General features: G+C 43.1%; 1 protein-coding gene across 1 annotated transcript in view; it reads left to right on the top strand.

Moving 5' to 3' along the window:
- LOC143941041 (phospholipid-transporting ATPase IC-like) overlaps positions 1–20,725 on the top strand; it is a 150,200-nt gene that overhangs the window by 111,966 nt on the left and 17,509 nt on the right. Inside the window, 9 exon segments of the mRNA XM_077462950.1 lie at positions 3,099–3,307; positions 4,504–4,547; positions 5,305–5,461; positions 7,300–7,491; positions 9,105–9,217; positions 11,036–11,200; positions 11,619–11,730; positions 15,516–15,591; positions 15,863–15,995. Of these exon segments, the coding sequence (XP_077319076.1) occupies positions 3,099–3,307; positions 4,504–4,547; positions 5,305–5,461; positions 7,300–7,491; positions 9,105–9,217; positions 11,036–11,200; positions 11,619–11,730; positions 15,516–15,591; positions 15,863–15,995 (1,201 nt within the window).

Below are 20,725 nucleotides of genomic sequence, written 5' to 3' on the forward strand. Positions count from 1 at the left end.
CAGTGTTCATTAGGGTTTTTTTATGCTGATTTACATGGGACAAAGTTGTGGGGGAGAGTTTACAACCACTTTAAGCAAGTCACTTTGTTTCTTCTGTACTGAAATTAAAAGCTGTGTTATCAGTTCTGCTCATTATAACATTAAGGGATTTCAGTGCAGAAGAGGAAGCATTGTTGGCTCATTACAAGAAATTGGGTACTCACTGGACTTTTGTTACGATTAACAGGTTTTAATTTTCCTTTGCATTAAGAGGGATAAAAGATTAAGAGGAAGAAAACAAGTTACTGTATTTCAAAGGTGTATTGAGTTTTTTTTTTTTGTTTTTTTTTGTTTTGCCTTATTTCCTCCACTGAGAGATGCAGCGGGCAGGGCTGAGATTCCTCTGCTGACGTCAGTCTGGAGGGGAGGATGAGAGAGCTGGCTAGTCATATGATCGCAGTCTCGACTCTTAAATGAGGAATTTATGGCATTTATATTTATAAATCATTCACAGAGGGGGACACTGCAATAGGAGGCAGTGCTGATGGTGTATACAGGTTAGTGTTATGAGAGCAGCAGGAGGGACAGCTCACACACAGAGAGGGGAGGGGAGGAGTTCACAGGAATGTAGAGGAGAGCAGGCTGCTGACAGGCACGTAAACTGACCACAGTGTCTGGTCTCAGCAGCCATGATGCACCGTGGTCAGTTTACAGAGGGGTGGAGAGAAACTGGCAGGATCAGCCAGGTCAAACACTGTGTCATATAACATGCTTTAAAGGAGCAGTATCCATTTTTTTTTAGTTAAAAAAACACTTTAAGGCATATACAGGCAGTGAACAAATTTTGTTTTACATGAATTAGCATAATTAAACCCATCGATTTAAGATTATGTTCCCAGCACGTGTCGAATGTAGCTGTCAGGTTGGTTGTGTTCTCATCCAAACTGTTATACAATCAAATGGTTGATGTCATAACTGATCACATGTGGTTGAAAAAATTATCTGACCCTGGCATAGCCCTATCCATATCCTTTACCCTTTGCTCTTCAGCCCCTGGGTGCTTACAGGTATGTAGAATGTGACTCCTTTCATTCTACCACGTGACAGTGCTGGAGCTTGGTGATTGGCTACTCAAGCTCCCAGGGCTGTCACATAAGACCAATAAGAGTCCTCAGCTCAAGGTTAGCTCCAACTCTTGATTTAGAGAAAACACAAACTTTTTACTTTCAATGGCTTAATGGTGAAGGGAAGGTATGTACTGTATACCTTGCGAGTGTGGCCGCCATGTTTATTTACTCTGCATGAGCAATGCATAGATTCACTTTAGTATCTTCCTAACAATAGGACATGGTGCAGGGGTGTCAAACTTAATTTCATTGTGGGCCACATCAGCAGTATGGTTGCCCTCAAAGGGCCGGTTGCATTTGGAGTGCACCATGTACAAAATGCAGGATCCAGGATTACACTGCGTACAGAGTGCAGAGTTCATGACTAAGGCATACCAGAGGTAGATGTGCTTCCGTAGACCTCTGCAGCCCAGTGAATCCCACTTTCCACTTCTCACTAAAATGATAGGACTGTCCCACTTTTGGCTGTATCAGCCATATATTAACAATAAACATATCAACATTTCTTAGAACAGAAATATAGAGTAATAAAAATAATGACCCCAGGTCGCCGATCCTTGGAGGCACTACCGAAACCAACAGAAAATTTGCATCTGCGGAACCACTTGAAGAACCTCAGCTGCAGAACATCGGCTCGAGGGCAGTACCAAATTTCCCGCTGACACTTCCATCTCCACAAATACCATTTAAACCACCGTTAACCCGGGCTCAACCATAGGACGCCATACCGTAGACTGGTCCTTGCTCTGATCTTACACAGCAAAATTTGGACGCCTCTAAGGACCCAACCAACATAACACTACAGCCGATATAGAAGGTATAAAATGCGATCAGCGCAAATAGTAAACGCACAGTAGTTTACCAGCTGAACACTGAAGGTTAATAACAACACCTGAAATGGTAATAAAAGCATAAAAAGTGAAGCGCAAAATGCAAATTCAAATAAAAAAAAATACAAATGACATAAATGTGACTTTTTGACAATTTATATAATTTTTTTTTTTTGTCATGGCATTTTGCGCTGCACTTTTTATGCTTTTATAACGCTACAACCACCCAACAAGTCCAACATCCATAGGGTGAGAAGCTTCTTTGTCACCCGTCTGCCTCAAAGTGCCCCTCAGTCTTCACAACCCCACCTCCCTACAGTCCTTGCCCCTCCCTAGCATTATCCACACCAATCAATGCCTACAACCCCTTACCAACCTCTGACCACTTTACCATTAACCACCTGAATATGGTTCTACCCTGCTGGCCTTCATGCCTGCTCTTTGCCTTTTTTTTTTTTATTATTATAATTTTTTTGCTTCAGGCCTCTCTGGAGTGTGCTATGTACAGATTACAGGGTTCAGTGATACGCTCTGTACAGAGTGCAGGGTTGAGGCAGGGCTTCGCTGAGTGCAGGGTTCAGGCATGCGATGTGTACGGTCAGTGAATCTCCATCTTATCTGGCCTGGCTCTAGTACTTTTCTGTGTAGGCGGCTCTACTACCCATGTATTCATCTCCAGTACCTCCCTCTGTAGATTACTCTGCCTCGCCTTGCAGGGAAAGTGTACTCTCTCTGATTCTGGGGATCTCTCCCTGCTGTGGCTTGCCATGAGTGCATGCAGGAGTCTATTAGATCCAGGAACCGCTGAGAACAAAGCTGTTCCTTTGTAAAAACAGAAGGCTTCGGTGTACATGTGACAGTGGGTAGTGGGAGTGAAGGGCGAGAGTCTGAGGTGGCAGAATGGAGTTCCAGCTGCAGCCCTAAGGCCTTGCGGGCCAAATTCAGCCCACTGGCTTTGTTTGACATATGTAACATAGTGGGGGACAGTTACATATATTCCACTTTCAGTGTTCTTTTTGTTAAAGGGTTTTTACAGTTAAGTCATATGTTGATGTCCGCAATATAGTTCTGTCACTCAGAATATCAGGCTCATTGATACTGCAGAAATGTGCCCATAGAATTAAGAAGTGATTTACCAGGATCCTTTGTTCTCTTATTCTAGTGTTGAAGTGATTCGTCTGGGTCAGAGTTACTTTATTAATTGGGATCTGCAGATGTACCATGCCGAGAAAGACACACCAGCCAAAGCCAGAACCACAACCCTCAATGAGCAACTGGGACAAATCCAGTACATCTTCTCCGACAAGACTGGCACACTGACACAGAACGTAATGACCTTCAAAAAGTGCACAATTAACGGGGAGACCTATGGTGAGTTCAGAGATTGTGACGTTGCTCATAATATACGATCCTCCCATGTATTGGATGAAATCTACTTGCTGTGTTCCTATCCTTTGACATCAACCACATTAGTATCAAGAGACTTTATTGCGCATCCGGCATTTTGTTAGGGTACCTAGGGCATCTTGGTGTCCCTTCACACGATTCCACGTGTTAACGCTCAATATGTTGCACAATAATGTGTGTTATGTTAAAGAATATGTAAATCCCAATATTTCATATTCCTGATATACCATGTACTTGTATTAAAATGTATCCTTTTCTTTGTATTGCTTCCTTTTGGCTGAAATATCTGGTGATCCTATCAGTCCCCCTGCTTTCCTATCAAAAACTGACCACACTAAGCATGCGCGCACAGCATGGTCAGTGTTTTGTCTGTCTGCTGGGAACTCATCCTGCTCTCCAATGATCAGACTTGTCCTCACACCCCCCACACAGAGCCATTCACTGGGAGGACTAGTGTACTGCTGTTTCTCCTCCTGTTGCACTCTGAGCTCTTTTATGCAGGTGAGAACAAAGGGTATGTGATCCCTTTATAAAAAAAAAAAGGGGTTTTATATATATATATATATATATATATATATATATATATATATATATATATATATATATATATATATATATATATATATATATATATATATATATATATATTGTGTGTGTGTGTAATATACGAGTGATATACACACAGTTTTGCCCCTTTCATTCTTTAATTTCTATTTTACTGAATGTTTTGTTTTACAATCTGAAGGTTCACATACACTTTTTAAGACCGCCCATTCATTCATTTCCAACACATCAGGATGGAGTATAAAAACAAAAAAAATAAAAAAAATCAATCAGACCGCTATTTTTGACGCGTGATGCATGGTAGTTATCATAATTTCTGTGCTTTGTGTTGTGCCGCAACAAGTGTGCATCAGAAGTGCATTGGGTTAAATCATCCTGCAAAGAATGGCATCACAACAAGCGAACACACATAACATGCGTTTAAACACTTGCGCACCCCCCCCCAAAACGCTGCACTAGAAAGGTGTGAAGGGGCCCAAAAGTGATCATACGCCTTTTAGCCCTGGATGATTCTTTCAGTAGTTCCTGATAAATTTGGTCTTTGGAGAGATTTTCTTACGTGGCATTTCTGTAAAAATGAATTCCTATTTTTGCAGGTGAGCAGAGGCACGTTGCTGCGGAGAAGTCTGGTTATAGTGAGGTAAGTAAATTTATACTGTGTATTTATGTGCAGTTTTTGTGCAGTTATGGACAAACGTTCGATTAGACAAATGATTTCCTGAAGGATAAAAATAAAACAACAATTTTGTAATGTTGTCTCTAGTAAAGCTAAAAAAAAAATTTATGAAAAAAAAAAAAGTAATAAAATGGCCAATGCGTAGAAAAAGTGGAAATCCAAGCAAAAATAGCAATCTCGCATTTTGCCAGAGAGCTATGACGTAAGAGAAGCAACAAAGCTACAACAGCCACTTTGCATGGGTATTCTGAGATGGGATAAAAAGGCATGGTTCTCTGTGGAGGCCTGTGCCACCTGCTGGTGAAATATAAAACTGCAGTCAGACCAAGTTCTTGTAAGTACTGCAGATAACAGAATGTTGGGGATGAATTAGATATAGTTATGCAGCTGACAGAAGAAGCTAAAAACACCTCGATAGTGATGTGCACGCAAATTTATACTAAGGCTGGCTTTTTAGTTTGGGAGTTGCAACCCCACCAATATAGGTAAAATATTCTAAATCGAGTTACCGGTATTTCAAAAAGGTCAAAGGCTGATTTATGTTGTTGCAATTTCTGTTTTGGAAAATTTGGACTTGTTCCTGTGTGTGTGTGTGTGTGTGTGTGTGTGTGTGTGTGTGTGTATGTATGTGTGTATGTATATATATATATATATATATATATATATTATAATTTAAATCAAGTGCAAGGATTTTGTATTCATCTTATCTATCTATTTGCAGCCGGTAGACTTTGGCTGGAATCCACTAGCAGACTCCAAGTTTACATTTGGCGACCATTACTTAATAGAACAGATCCGTTCAGGAAAGGATCCTGATGTCCGTCTCTTCTTCAAGCTGCTCTCTCTGTGCCACACTGTCATGGTGGAGAAGACAGATGGTAAGTGCTTAACTTCACTATGCTGCAGTTATTGGGGTACTTTTAAAATGTGTGATATTGATGATCAAATATAAGACTGTAAACCTATATTAAGTTGTTCAGTTGGAATGTTTAATTAAAGGTAACCAAATAAAAAATACCCATTGGCAACACCCTGGTATTTACACCTGACCTATACATATAGTTGTCCAGCTGTCAGTAGACCATAACAGACGGCACCTGTATAGTGATGTGTGCAAATTAAAAGAAAAGTATGAGATTTCTTAAAAAAAAAAAAAAAAAATATATATATATATATTACACACACTCGCCTAGGTGGATGTCGCATAGATCCAATGCTGCATCTGTCCCCTCCCGCCTCTAAGACAGAGTGCTGGAGTGCTCTGCTGTGGAGGGGGTGGGAGCCGCTCTCGGGGGGCTCACTGAGAGGCTGAGCCAGCTGCCGGACAGGCATCTGAATGGATCCTGACAAAGTCCAGGATCTCTCCAGAGCTCGGACTGGAAGAGTAACGTCGGCCAACCATGGGCTTTAACCCACTGCCAGCTGAAAACAATTACCAGGAGTGCAGAATGAATTGCATTCCTATCATCCCCAGGAGAAGCAGGGCCAAAATAGATTTGGCCATATGTCTCCTTTTAATGCAAAGGCTGGCTTTTCAGTATGGAAGTTGCAGTTCTGCCACCTCAGTACAGTATGTGCAAATATTCAACAAAGATTTGCAGGGTTTGGCACAGCTTGGACCGTCATGATACCAGTCTGGTTTTGTTGGCTGTGGGAGTACCCTGGAAATTAGAATTGTATCCAATCTGATCCAAGGTACAGATTTTGTAGTGTGCATGTACTGGTATAAAACTTAGTGGCTCATTTATACCAGAGCATGGTTTACGCTCGGTTCCACACTGTGCCTACATTTTAGTTTTTATTTATAAAATTCAGAGCGTAGTGTGAAGCCTTGGGATGTCTTGGAGTGCCCTTTCACGTGACCTATCTCATGCATTCAAATCAGTGGGGTTTTGCGTACTTTAGCGTCCCAGTACATCTATAAAGCACACAACGATAAGTCCTGAAGAAGCCTAATCAAGGAGTTAGGAAATACCTCTGCTTTATGAATGAGCACCTTTTGTAATAACTGTCCTCTAAGTTAATGGTCCCGAAAGCCAGATGAAGCCCTTCACTTGCCTTTATCTGGTACTTGGGACACTATTCCTGCCAGTGATGGGACACTATTCCTGCCAGTGATGGGGCACAATTCCTTCCACTGATGCCAGTGATGGGGCACAATTCCTGCCACCAATACCAATGGCAGAGCGCTGTTCCTTCTCTTGACCACCAAGCCTTAAGCATGGTTACTCCCATTGACAAACAGACATTTTCTACTCCCACTAGCCAAAGTCTGGCCAACCTGAAGGAGAACAAACTGGCCCTTTGTTTCGAAAGTTTGGAGACCACTGTTCTACGTGCTTGCAAGCTGTACCAGTGGACTTACACTCCCTCTGTAAAACCCGAATTTGGATTTTATGTAGCAAGTTGGCCTCATCCCGGTCTACAACTTTCTATTAGTCCAGCAATTTAATGGGCAGTCTCAATGTCCAAAAGAAAGGAGGGGAGAATGGGGCCAACATTCCTGAATAAAGCCAAAATTTGCATAACAGGGGGTAATAGTTTATATTGCGTAGTGGTCTGTAATCCAGTTTAATCACAATGCAGATAAGAATGGGCAAACTAATGAAAGAAGAATTCTAATTGGCTGCTGAGATTTCCCATTACCACCCTTCCTTGTACTTAGAACTTTATTCAACTCTGCTTGAATGATTTTAAAGTTCACATTTCATTACAGACGGTGAACTAATCTACCAAGCGGCATCGCCGGATGAAGGGGCTCTGGTGACAGCGGCAAGGAATTTCGGCTTTGTGTTTCTAACGAGAACTCAGAGCACCATCACCATAAGCGAGCTGGAGAAAGAAGCCACATACGAAGTGCTCGCAATCCTTGACTTCAACAGTGACCGCAAGCGTATGTCTATTATAGGTGAGGTGCTCTTCCAAAACTGTAGGGTTCCTTCCCTAGATTTTGCCATAAAAGAATCCATACTGTGTATAAGTGTTATTTCTTTCTTTAAATGGAATCTCAGGGCACTGTGGTCTAGCTAAATGGCATACAAAGCAGGCCAAGCTAGATTTGAGGATTTCCATTGCTGATGCAAACATTTGACTAAGCTGTTTTATAAGGCATTGAGTTATCGCTGAAAAAACATATATCCAGCTAAAAGGCTGAATAAGAGAAAAGGAGACTAGAGCTCCATCCACTGGCTGGGTAGAAGATTGCATAATATGAATTTAATATCGGACTATGAAGAAAATATGATATATGATAGGAATAGGATAACGGGGGGGAGGTGAGGGGGTGCCTCGTTTTAGTAGGGTAGTAATGTGGCGCTTATAGCAAGCCACAGCGAACTGTGGGTGGGGGCACATTGCGTTATGCGTGGCAGGGGCTGCCCTTCACGTGATGCATGGGAACGTGCGCACTCGCATATGTCACACATGCATGATGTGAATGAAGCCTTACACTTACCAACTATGTACAGTAACATGGGTATTTACTATGGCAGACCCTTCCCTGCCTCTCTGCTCATCTCTTCACCTTTATCCACCTCCCCTCAGTACATCTGTGCATTCTAAATGCCCCCCCTATCCTCTGCACCCCCAACCCCATCATCTCTGCTTAAAGCAGAGCTCCACCCCAAAAGAGAAGCTCCACTTATCTGTCTCCCCCCTCCTTCGCCACGGTGAACTGAGCCAGAAGTGGGTGCGGGTACCTGTCAAAACCAGGTATCCACTCTCCCTCCCCTGCAAAAAGTGCCACGTCTGGCAAAGGGGGAGGCAGATTAAGCCCCTCCCCCCCCCCCCCCCCCCTTCGTAGCCTTCTGGGACACTTCACAGGTCCCAGAACACTGTTGAACCCAGCACGCTTCACACATGCGCATTAGGAAAGCAGCTGTTATGCTGCAAGACTTCACTGACAGTTTCCCTTAGTCAGGATGGGGGCACCAGCACCTGATAGCTGATCTGATTGAAGAACCGGCTTGAGTGAGGACACCGCTGGATGCCTGGACAGGTATGTGCCCTAATATCAAAAGTCAGCAGCTACAGTATTTGTAGATGCTGATTATTAGTTTTTTAGGGGGAGCCTGGAGCTCCTCTTTAACTCCACGCCTCTGCTCATCTTAGCACTCCAGCCCTCACACCCCCTCATTTTGGTCATGTTTACCCTCCAAACTAATCCTTTCTCTGTTTACCTCTGGAATTTAATTTTAAAGGTTGTTATAACTTTTATTATTTACTTTAATTGTTAAAATATCTGGGGATCCTGCCACAAAGGTACTTGCTAAGAACCTTCCCGTTATAAGGTGACAACAGTTTGTCCCTGTCTCTCAGTTGTGCTCCTATGTTGTCACACAGACCCTCTATTAGAGACTACAAGTGTCATTTTAACACACATTGAGTAGACCTAGTCCACAATGCTGTGCAGCTAGTGCTGGAGTAAGTGCATTTAGAAGTACTATGTTAATTTATTTTGCAGCCTATATATTTGTGTAATCAATCTTTATCCTTCTATAATTTATTTTTTTGCTTCCTTAGTGCGTGAACCCAATGGTAATATTAGGCTGTATTGCAAGGGGGCAGACACCGTTATATATGAACGTCTTCATCCTAACAACCCCATTAAAGAAGAAACTCAGGAGGCACTAGATGTAAGTATGGGTGGGTGTCAAAGTGGCACTATCTGTTTTTAAAGGGCACCTACATCCAAAACCGATTTTGTTTTACTATGGAGGCCAACTGCTTAAAGTGGTTGGTTCTAAAGGCTGAAGGCTGCTTTTTTTTTTTCCTTCATGTAAAAAACATTCAGTGTGCAGTGGCCCCCCTCAGCCCCCCCCCCCCCAACAAAAAAATGCTTTACCTCCATTGCGATCCAGCGATGTGCACGCAAGCCTCGGCTTTCCTGGGACTCTAACTCATTGGCTGAGAGAGCAGCAGGAGCCAATGGCTGCCTGTGAGCCAATGAGAAAGAGAGGGGGTGGAGCTGAGCCACAGCTCTGTGTCTGAATGGACATGCAGAGCAGCAGCTCGGGAGCCCCCACAGCAAGCTGTTTGCTCTGGGGGAGGAGGGAGGGGTTAGGAGAGTCAATGGGGGATCCGAGAAGAGGAGGATCTGGGCAGAGCAGGTAAGTATAACATCTTTGTTTGTTTTTTAAACATGCCTTTAATATCCCTTTTAAATCTTGTCTGGGCAAGATTACAAATATCTGCAGATTGCAAGATTAAAGATTTCTGCATTGCATGCATGCATTTCTCCATGTTTTTTGTTTCTTTAAAGTAAAAACTGCAAACACAGAAAAATGCCTGTTCCTAGCAGAATTTCACTGAGCTGTAAAGGATATACTCCACTCCGGTTGTATACAGGGGCGGACTGACAACTCATGGGGCCCCCAGGCAATCAGATTATGGGGCCACACAGTAGACACAAGTGCACACACACAGTATACAATCACACAGTATACACAGACATGTTTCTATTGGCTGAGAAGGTACTGGAGAGGTGGGGCAGCTATAATCTCAGGATTTTTTAGACCAAAAGGATGTCGGTAAGGGACATTTCAGAGACAGATGTAAAAAAAAAATCACAAATTTTTACATACTGTCCCTTGTTTTCTGAGGCTGGCAACCCTGATGGGGGGGCCCCCTAGTGGCATGGGGCCCTCGGGCAGTGCCCAAGTGGCCCAATGGTCAGTCCGCCCCTGGTTGTATGCACTGTGCTGTGCTTATAAATGATAGCATCAACACTACTTGGCTGTATGTGGTGTTCCATCCATTCAACCCTGGAGCATAGAATGTACAAGCATGCCAAGAGTTACTATATAGACTTGGCTTTACACACCTAATTGTGGTTCAGATAACCTGCCATGCACTATACCTGTGGACTGTGCACCATTCAGCACATACCATATACTTTAGTTCTGTTTGCATTCAGTTCTGTGCCTAATAATATACTACATTGTAGATTTGTCTGTCCTCACCCTGAAAGTCACTTGTTTCTAATTTCTTTCGTCATAAAAAAGGCAAGCTCTTTTCTAATCAGAGGACTAGCGGGGCACTACCAGGTGCTGTAAATGAGATGCAAAAATCTGTGCCGCACTGTGCGTAACGCTTCAGAGTTTATCAGGGAGGGGTTGGCTATATCTGCTCTCCATTTATAAGTTGGTCCCTAAATTTTACAAATCACTGCTTAGAGTAAGTTCTCATAGGTGATCACTGGGGAGAGAGGAGACTAAGCAAATGTTTCAATCTACCTGCAGCTGACTTGTGACTAATCCTTCTTGGAGATTTCCCTCAGGCATATTCAGTCTCATTTGACTGGAGCTCAAGTACTGCTTTTTTGTTGATAAAGGGTAACGTTTTTGGCAATGTATACTGTGCTATGTCAGGAATTCACGTTGACTTTTAAAGTAACTAAGACGTCTTCTTTAATGTTTTTATATACTTAAGTGTTCATGATTTTCCTCCATCAGGTTTTTGCCAATGAGACTCTTAGGACCTTGTGTCTCTCCTACAAGGACATCACTGAAGAAGAATTTGAGAAGTGGAGTAAGAGGTATCTGGCTGCCAGTGTGGCCATGGTTAACCGGGATGAAGCTCTGGATAAAGTCTATGAAGAGATTGAAACCAACCTAGTGGTGAGTGTGTGGTCAGATAATGGAAAGTGGCTTTCTGAGGGGAGGAAGCCATTTTTTGGGCCTGAGCCAAAGCTGGTTCTTTGAGACAATGTGAGACATTTGTTTTAGATAGCCATGTAGCATTGGACAACATTCTCAACTTGCCTTGTGTGCCATGACAACATTGCCTTGTGCAACACAATGAGCCTTGTTGGGCTGGACCAATATCAATTTACTATGTTGGAGTGACGCTAATGTGGATTGCTGTTACAGTATCACTTGAACCTAGGCAATTGAAAGTCTGTATCTTCTGGTCGAGCTCTCAAGATTGCTACTACTTTTGTTTGTGTCTATGGATGCGTGCACCTTAAATCAAAGATACTTTGATATCACTGCATGTTACATCGACATAATTACATCTATTACTTCTCTCCTTTAGCTGCTGGGAGCCACAGCTATTGAAGACAAACTTCAAGATGGCGTACCCTACACGATTTCTAAACTTGCCAAAGCAGATATAAAGATCTGGGTGCTGACTGGGGATAAAAAAGGTATGTACAAGAAGTGAAGGTCCGGTGCTTTCTAATGAAGAGAGATCCACTTAAAACTGCTAGCCCAGTTCAATAGGTGTTGAATCATTCTTCCCGCAATGGCTTCTTCTGGTGATGGTATCTCGCTTAGCTTCCTAGGACTGCACACCTGCTGCAACAGTTACAAACATGTCCCAGACTATGTGCTCAAGTATTTGTTTTATAGACCTTCCAACCAGTATAGTGGGTGCATCCAATCATGGCGAAAAAGCTGTTTGAGTCTATCACAAGGCACACAACCTTTGTGAGAACCTTCATACGTGTTTCAGTCCAGCTTCAGGGAAAAAGCAACAAAGTGCAATAAAGCCTACCAACCATTCCCATTGTTTTATTATTACTGTACGTCTGGTCAAAGAAAGGGGATATGATAGTTTTTGATATGATAGTTTTTGGCCTCTTGATATTGACGTGGTTGTGTCTGCTGCAGAAATTTCCAACAAGTGAACTTTCAGCACTAACCAATTATACTGCATGTGTTCTACACATATTGTACCCCCAAAAATGTATAAATGACGCCAAAAAAAAAAACTATAAAAAAAGGAAAAATGTATATGCCCCAAAAAGTAACAATTAAATTGTGTTTGTAGGCAGGACTTTTTTCCTGTTTTTTAAATGGAGTAGGCAAGGGTTATTACTGTTGTAGGGTTATTTTATTAAGACACAACAGGAAGAGAGGAAATGTTTCACAAGGGTATTACCCTCTTAGAAAGTGGTCACCAGATTAGGTGTCTCTATTGCAAGATTTTCACACCACATGATGATTGGAAAATTTTGGATTTCCCATCACTTTCGGTCTCTGTTAAACAATGGTTAAAGGACAAACCTTTGGCTGAATCTTTTTAACGGAAACAAGGGCAACAATAACTGCTCAATGGATCTGAAAAACCCGAATCCAAAACATCCTCACCAAATCAAATGTTTGAATTTAATACAGATTTCTGATTGGCTGCTGGGAGAAATTCTATAGGGGTATTTAGTATGTAACATAGTCAATGCCCACCAGTTACCATGAGTCAGTTTACATAAAAGGTTTTTCATTTTTACATAAAGGCTATATAAACATGACTACCAAAAGAAGGGTCCATATGGTTATCACGGTGCCTCCTGATACTCTGAGTTGCATAGCTGTTCATCCATTGAAACTGCATGTTCTGTGCAAATGGAGCAAAATCAAATATTCTCAGGCTATGTTCTCTGCAAAAAAATTATAGCTACTGGATCATCATAACTTCCATTTGGGATTAATAAAGTATTCTGAATCTAAATCTATGCCAGCTAGTGGCCATATTTGAGTATTTTCACATCTGCCAAGAATATCAATCTGCTGAAAATATAACCCAGAAAATAATAGATTTTGCCCTATTCTCAAAAAAAAATAAAAAAATTTTTTTACATAGTTTTCGATGGATGAATAGTTATCCTTTATTTTTATTTTGATTATTTATTTTCACCCCTCTGTGTAAAATACTTTTATTGAGCCTCAGACCTAGCACATGCAAGCACTTGAAAAACCTTTGGCTTTGCTTTGCCTATCATAGCTTTTTAGGACATCTATTATGAGAAAAACATAACGTTGCCATTGCTGGCCTGAAAATGATAGTTGGCTGGCTGTCATCTCAGCCCTGTTGATTCAGTACATTGAGACACTGGCCTGAAAAAGTATCAGTCTGGATTTTTTTTTATATATATAGAGAGGTCAGTAATTACATTCTAAGTTTATGCTTAAAAAAATTCTGTATCATTGGGTTTTACTGATGCCGCAGTCCCTGTTTATTTCATTTGCTCACCCTCCACTGCTGGATGTGCATGCCGTGCACTGACTTTGTTTACAAAACTTGAAAGTGGAAATTGATATGCACCCCTTGCATCTCTCACATGTGCACCTTTTCCACATCCCATGCATCTCTCGTGTACATCCTATGCATTTCTTGTATGTGTGGCACCCTGATGTTTAGGCAGGGTTGCTATCAAATTTAGTTACCAGGGGATAGTTGCCTTGGCCAATTGTTAGGAGATTAATTGATTCCTCTCTAAATCTGGACTTGTTGCACCCTTTCTCTTCTGTCACTAGGTGGCACTGTGCTAGTGACATTAGATAAGACAGGGGCTTTTCAAACTCAGCCAGTGAGCAGGGATGTTCTTTGTTCCCTTGGCCTGCTGAGAGAGCCTATTTATTTGGATGGAGTCAGGTGATCAGGGTTCTGTGTCACCCGGACAGCTGTCTGTGATGTGCTGCCCCTGGCTGCTAGGCTGGAAGCCTTAGGCCTATCTCTGGGACATTTAGCTGCTAGGCTGCCTGGGGGCCTTTCCAGGCTTTCTAGGGCAGAGTAGGGTTGGGACTGCTGGCTTGTAGTCCAACCAAAAGTAGTAGTTTCGCCGGACGGGGAAACCAGCTGTGGTCGGAGGTAGAAGGGGACGCTGTCGCCAACCACCTTGTAAATGGAGACCACTGTGAGTGAGCTGAAGCCATTACCAGAGCAGTCTTCTCACCAACCGGGGATGGTGAAGAAGTGGGAAAACTTTGTTGAGTGCCAAGCCAGTGACCCAGTGGGATAGCAGAGGTGACGCTTGCGAAGCATCAGTGGGTGTCAAGCCAGGGACTTAGCATGTCAGAAAGGATGATGCTTGAAGAGTATCTGTGAGTGCCAAGCCAGGGACCTAGCAAAGAAGCGGGAGTGACACTTGAGGAAGATACTGAGTACTAAGTGGAAAAGCGCAGGGGATCCAGTGGCTATTGGATCCGAAGTCTAGTGAAAGACTGGGAGTTTGTAAAGACTCAGTGAGTGACTTTGGAATAAGCTGAGAACTTTTTGTGTTGCCAATAGTTGAATACAACTACTGTTAGTAACTGCTACAAGATTGTTGCCATAGGAGACCGCAATCCTACCTATACCGAAGTGGTGTTTGGCTGGAGGCCTTCACCTGTATAGCTGTTTTCCTATAGAAGTCGGAGTCTGCCAATTATCATTTCATCTACTTAAGGGCGTCTTGGCCCTAATTCTCTCTCTTCCACAGTTCTGTTTAAGAGACGATAAATCACTTTGCATTCAAAGTGTCTGGCACCCACCTTTTATCTTGCAGTACACCCACCATGCCTTGTAGCTCACTCTACACAGAAGGATGTCAGCTCTCCCTGACTCTGGAGGTCACCATTGGGCCTCTAGAGGTCTCGGACCTTGCTACGTATGCATCATGTGTGCGTTCCATTGGCATCCTACGTATCGCTTACGTATGCATCCCATGGGAATTCCACTGGCCTTCCATGCATCTTTTATGCATACTGTGCATCCCATTGGCATTCTATTGGCATCCCATGGATCTCTCATGTGCATCCCATGTGCACTCCATTGCCATCCCATGGGTCTCTCGTGTGTGTGCTTCCCATGCACACTCCATTGCCAATTCATGGGTCTCCCATGTGTGCATTCCATTGGCATCCCATGCATCTCACATGTATGAATTCCGTGTGAATCCCATTGGAATCTAATGCATCTCACATGTGCGTCCCATACATCTCTCATCCTATCAGTCCATTATCTCTGAATAAACCACTAGAAACTTGAGGAGGCTGCTACCACACTTGGGTAAAAACGCAAACAAAAAAACAAGCAACTGGTGAGAGTGAAAAAATCTTTTACATTGGTGGCATTTTGAAGAAATTTATTTATGCATGTACTATGTATACCAGGTTTCATATCCAGTTTCTATGTAGTCACACAGAAATATATAATTCTTTTTTTCCCCAGAAACTGCAGAGAACATTGGCTTTGCTTGTGAACTCCTAACAGATGACACAAAGATTTGCTATGGCGAGGACATCAAGTAAGCAAAGACGATGCATCAGAAGATTTTTGTGTTTTGTTTGATCCTTTACCTTATGACATCATACTTAACCAGGAAAATAATTACATTCTAAAATGATCTATTCTATCTATCTAGCCAGACAAGGGGTCCCCACTTTTAGCTGCTAAGACATCGTTATAAATGTGTCCTTTCTTCTACTTAATTGTGGTGGACTGAGGGAGGTGGGGACGAAACTTTTCGTCTCCTGTATACTGAAATCAATCTAAATTATGGTTTCATTCATCTTCAGTGCCCTCCTCCAGACAAGAATGGAAAATCAGAAAAACCGAACAGCAGGCAATCCTGGAGCAGCTCAGTATAACTCGGAACCCTACTTCCAGACTGACCAAAAATGTTCCCTTATCATTACTGGATCATGGCTGGTATGTAGGTCACACAAGTGTAAGAACCTATATTTGACTGCTCTATCAAGACCTCCCTGTGGACAAGAATCTTTTTTTTTTTTCCTTTCAGCCTTCAAGTCCATTACTACAAGGCTTAAGCTAGTTACTTCCCTACTTTCAATGTAGTAGTAGTAGTGTTGTCACCCTTGCATGAGAGCTCCCGCAGGCTGACATGGCAAAGCACAACATTGCTATGTCATGTATGTCTGCCCAGCCATTGCCGCCCTCTGCCTGGTTGACAGCAGCACTAGAAGTTTGCAGCAGCCCTGTTCGGCCCCCCAGCCCATTTCTTCATAGTCCAGGACCAACTGATAGCGGTTACATAGGTGAGGTTGAAAAAAGACACAAGTCCAACCTATGCGCGTGATTATATGTCAGTATTACATTGCATACCCCTGTATGTTGTGGTTGTTCAGGTTCTTATCTAATAGTTTTTTTAAACTATCGATGCGCCCTGCTGAGACCACCGCCTGTGGAAGGGAATTCCACATCCTTGCCACTCTTACAGTAAAGAATCCTCTATGTAGTTTTACGGTTAACCACTTAAGCCCCAGACCAATTTGCAGCCAAAGGACCAAGCCCCTTTTTGCGATTCGGCACTGCGTCGCTTTAACTGACAATTGTGCGGTCGTGTGACTTGGCTCCCAAACAAAATTGGCGTCCTTTTTTTCCCACAAATATAGCTTTCTTTTAGTGGTATTTGATCACCTCCGTGGTTTTTATTTGTTGCGCTATAAACAAAATTAGAGCAACAATTTTGAAAAAATGCAACATTTTTTACTTTTTGCTATAATAAATATCCCCCAAAAATATATATATAAAAAAAAATTTTTTTTCCTCAGGCCGATACATATTCTTCTACATATTTTTGGTTTGCGCAAAAGTTATAGCGTTTACAAAATAGGGGATAGTTTTATAGAATTTTCATTAATATTTTTTTTTTTTTACTAGTAATGGTGGCGATCAGCGATTTTTTTTTTTTTTTTTTTTTTTTTGTGACTGCGACATTATGGTGGACACATTGGACATTTTTAACACATTTTTGGAACCATTGTCATTCATACAGCAATCAGTGCTATTTAAATGCACTGATTCCTGTTTAAATGACACTGAAAGTGAAGGAGTTAACCACTAGGGGGCAGTGTAGGTGTTATGTATGACGTTATGTGTTTTTTTTTTTATTGTAGGGGGGGGCGTGGCCTGGCATGTGACGTCACTGATCGTCCTTCCCTATAAAAGGAAGAGATGATCGGTGACGGCCACGCAGGGAAGCACGGGGAGAGGTTTTTTTACACAGACCTCTCCTCGTTCTTCAGCTCTGTGACCCAATTGCGGGACACCAGCGGCGATCGGGTCCGCTGGTCCCGCGGTCACGGAGCACAGGACCATTCGGGAGTGCACCGCCGGCGGCACGCTCCCAACCCACAGCTGTGCACTTAAAAAGCAACGTACAGGTATGTGCTTGTGCCCAGCCGTGCCATTCTGCCGACGTACATCGGCGTAAGGTGGTCCTTAAGTGGTTAAAACTCTTCTAATTTTAATGAGTAGCTACGAGTCATATTAAACTCCCTTTCGCAAAAAAGTTTTATCCCTATTGTGGGGTGACCAGTACGGTATTTATAAATTGAAATCGTATCCCCTATCAAGCGTCTCTTCTCTAGGGAGAATAAGTTCAGTGCTCACAACCTTTCCTCATAACTAATATCCTCCAGACCCTTTATTAGCTTAGTTGCCTTTCTTTGTACTCGCTCCATTTCCAGTACATCCTTCCTGAGGACTGGTGCCCAGAACTGGACAGCATACTCCAGGTGCGGCCGGACCAGAGTCTTGTAGAGCGGGAGAATTATTGTTTTATCTCTGGAGTTGATACCCTTTTTAATGCATGCCAATATTCTGTTTGCTTTGTTAGCAGCAGTGTGGCATTGCATGCAATTGCTGAGCCTATCATCTTCTAGGTCCCCCAGGTCCTTTTCCATCCTAGATTCCCCCAGAGGTTCTCTTCTCTCTTCTCCCCCCCCCCCCCCCCCCCCCCCAGTTTATAGATTGTATTCAAAATTTTGCCACCCAAATGCATTATTTTTAATTTTTCTACATTAAACCTCATTTTCCATGTAGTTGCCCACCCCAATAATTCAGCTCTTCTTGCAAGGTTTCCACATCCTGCGGAGAAGTTATTGACCTGCTTAGCTTAGTATCATTCACAAATACAGAGATTGAGCTGTGTACCCCCTACTCCAGTTAGTTTATGAACAAAATAAATAGGATTTGTCCCAGAAGAGAACCTTGGGGGGACCCCACTACCCCCTTCTCAACTCCGAGTACTCCCCATTTATCACCACCCTCTAAACTCGCCCTTGTAGCCAGTTTCCATTGATGTACTCACCCTATGGTCCATGCCAACGGACCTTATTTTTTACAGTGAACGTTTATGGGGAACAGTGTCAAATGCTTTTGCAAAATCCAGATACACCACGTCTACGGGTCTGCTAATGATACCGTTCTCGTTACTAAAATCTTCTATATAGTTCCTTGTCATCCTCTCCAAGAGCTTGCATACTATTGATGTTAGGCTAACTGGTCTGTAAATCCCAGGAATGTATTTTGGGCCCTTTTTAAATATTGGTGCTACATTGACTTTTCTCCAATCAGCTGGTACCATTTCAGTCAGCAGACTGTCAGTAAAAATTAGGAACAACAGTCTGGCAATTACTTGACGGAGTTCCCCAAGTACCCTTGGATGCAAGCCATCTGATCCCGGTGATTTATTAATAAGTTTCCCAAGTCTAATTTTAATTCTGTCCTCTGTTAACCATGGAGGTGCTTCCTGTGATGCGTCTTGAGGATAAACACTGCAGTTTTTGTTACTGAAGCCCCCCCCAATTCCCTCATGAGGACTGAGGAGAAGAATAAATTCGATACCTTCGCCATCTCCCCATCTTTTGTAACCAGATTTCCTTCCTCATTCTTTGAGGTCAATGTGGCCTGTCCTCCCTTTTTTACTGTTTATATACTTAAAGAATTTCTTAGGATATTTTTTGCTTTCCTCCGCTATGTGTCTTTCGTGTTCTATCTTAGCCACCCTAATTGCACCCTTACATTTCTTGTTGCATTCTTTATAAAATCTGAATGCTGCTGATGATCCCTAAACCCTGTATTTTTTGAAGGCCTTCCCCTTTGCTTTTATATGCATTTTTACATTGGTGTTAAGCCATCAAGGACTTTTGTTCGCTCTTTTAAATTTATTACCCAATGGGATGCTTTGGCTAATGCCCTTATTTAATATGCTCTTAAAGCAAATCCATCTCTCCTGTTCATTGTTCCTAAGATTTTATCCCTTCTAACGAGGTTCGTAGTTTAACCACTTGCTTACTGGGCACTTAAACCCCCCTCAGTCCCAGACCAATTTTCAGCTTTCAGCGCTGATGCACTTTGAATGACAATTGCAAAAGGGCATACAACACTGTACCCAAATGAAATTTTTATCATTTTTTCCCCACAAATAGAGCTTTCTTTTGGTGGTATTAAATCACAACTGGGAGTTTTATTTTTTGCTAAACAAACAAAAAAAGATGCAAAAAAAAAAAAATCATGTTTAATAGTTTGTTATAAAATTTTGCAAACGGGCCATTTTTCGCCTTCATTGAAGTGCGCTGATGAGGCGGCACTGATTGGCTGCAGTGATAGGTTGCACTGGTGGGCACTGATAGGCTGCACTGGTGGGCACTGATAGGCACAGTTAAGGCGGCACCGATGGGCACAGATAAGGCAGCACCGATGGGCAAAGACGGGCACAGATAAGATGGCACGGATGGGTGGCACTAAGGGGCACTGATAGGTACCACTGATAGATGGGCACTGATGGGCGGCACTGATGGGCGGCACTGCTGGGCACGGATATGTGGCACTGGGGTGCAGCACCTTTGTTGAGGCAGACTGTGGGCACTGCTGGGTGGCACTGTGGGCACTGCTGGGTGGCACTGTGGGCACTGCTGGGTGGCACTGCTGGGTGGCACTGTGGGCACTGCTGGGTGGCACTATGGGCACTGCTGGGTGGCACTGACAGGGGGGACACATTTTTTATTCAGGCAGGCAAAGCAGGGGGCAGGTGGGCACTGGCAGGGGGCAGGTGGGCACTGGCAGGGCTGGCCGTGATCGGGACTGATGTCCCGATCACGGCCGCCGGCGATCGGCTTTTTTTTTTTCTCCTCGCGCTGTCAGCGCGAGGAGGAATAATAGCCGATTACCGGCTCCGTTATATCACATGATCAGCTGTCATTGGCTGACAGCTGATCACGTGATAAGGGGTCGGGATCGACCCCTTGCACGGATCGGTGATCAGGCGAGTCTCGTAGACTCGCCAATCACAGAGCACGCCGCGCGCGACCCTCAGGGGGGGGGGGGCGCAGGCCGCTCGTGCACGGGACTACGTCAATAGACGTAGTCCCGGAAAAGGAGATCCGCGCTGTAGCCGTCATTCGGCTATAGCGCGGGTCTCAAGTGGTTAAGGAAGTTGGCTCTTTTGAAATTCAGTGTCTTTGTATTCCCCTTATGTTTCCTATTTTGTGTGATTTATACTGAAGCCAATTGACCTGTGACCACTGTTTCCTAAACTGCCCCATATTTCCACATCTGTGATCAGGTCTGTATTGTTTTTAAATCGGCAGATCCAGTAACGCTTTTTTTCTAAATGGTGCATCTACCATCTGAAC

This window comes from Lithobates pipiens, unplaced genomic scaffold (assembly GCF_037356315.1).
Source record: "Lithobates pipiens isolate NorthernLeopardFrog02 unplaced genomic scaffold, aLitPip1_a1.2 Scaffold_3, whole genome shotgun sequence".
Taxonomy (NCBI): Eukaryota; Metazoa; Chordata; class Amphibia; order Anura; family Ranidae; genus Lithobates; species Lithobates pipiens.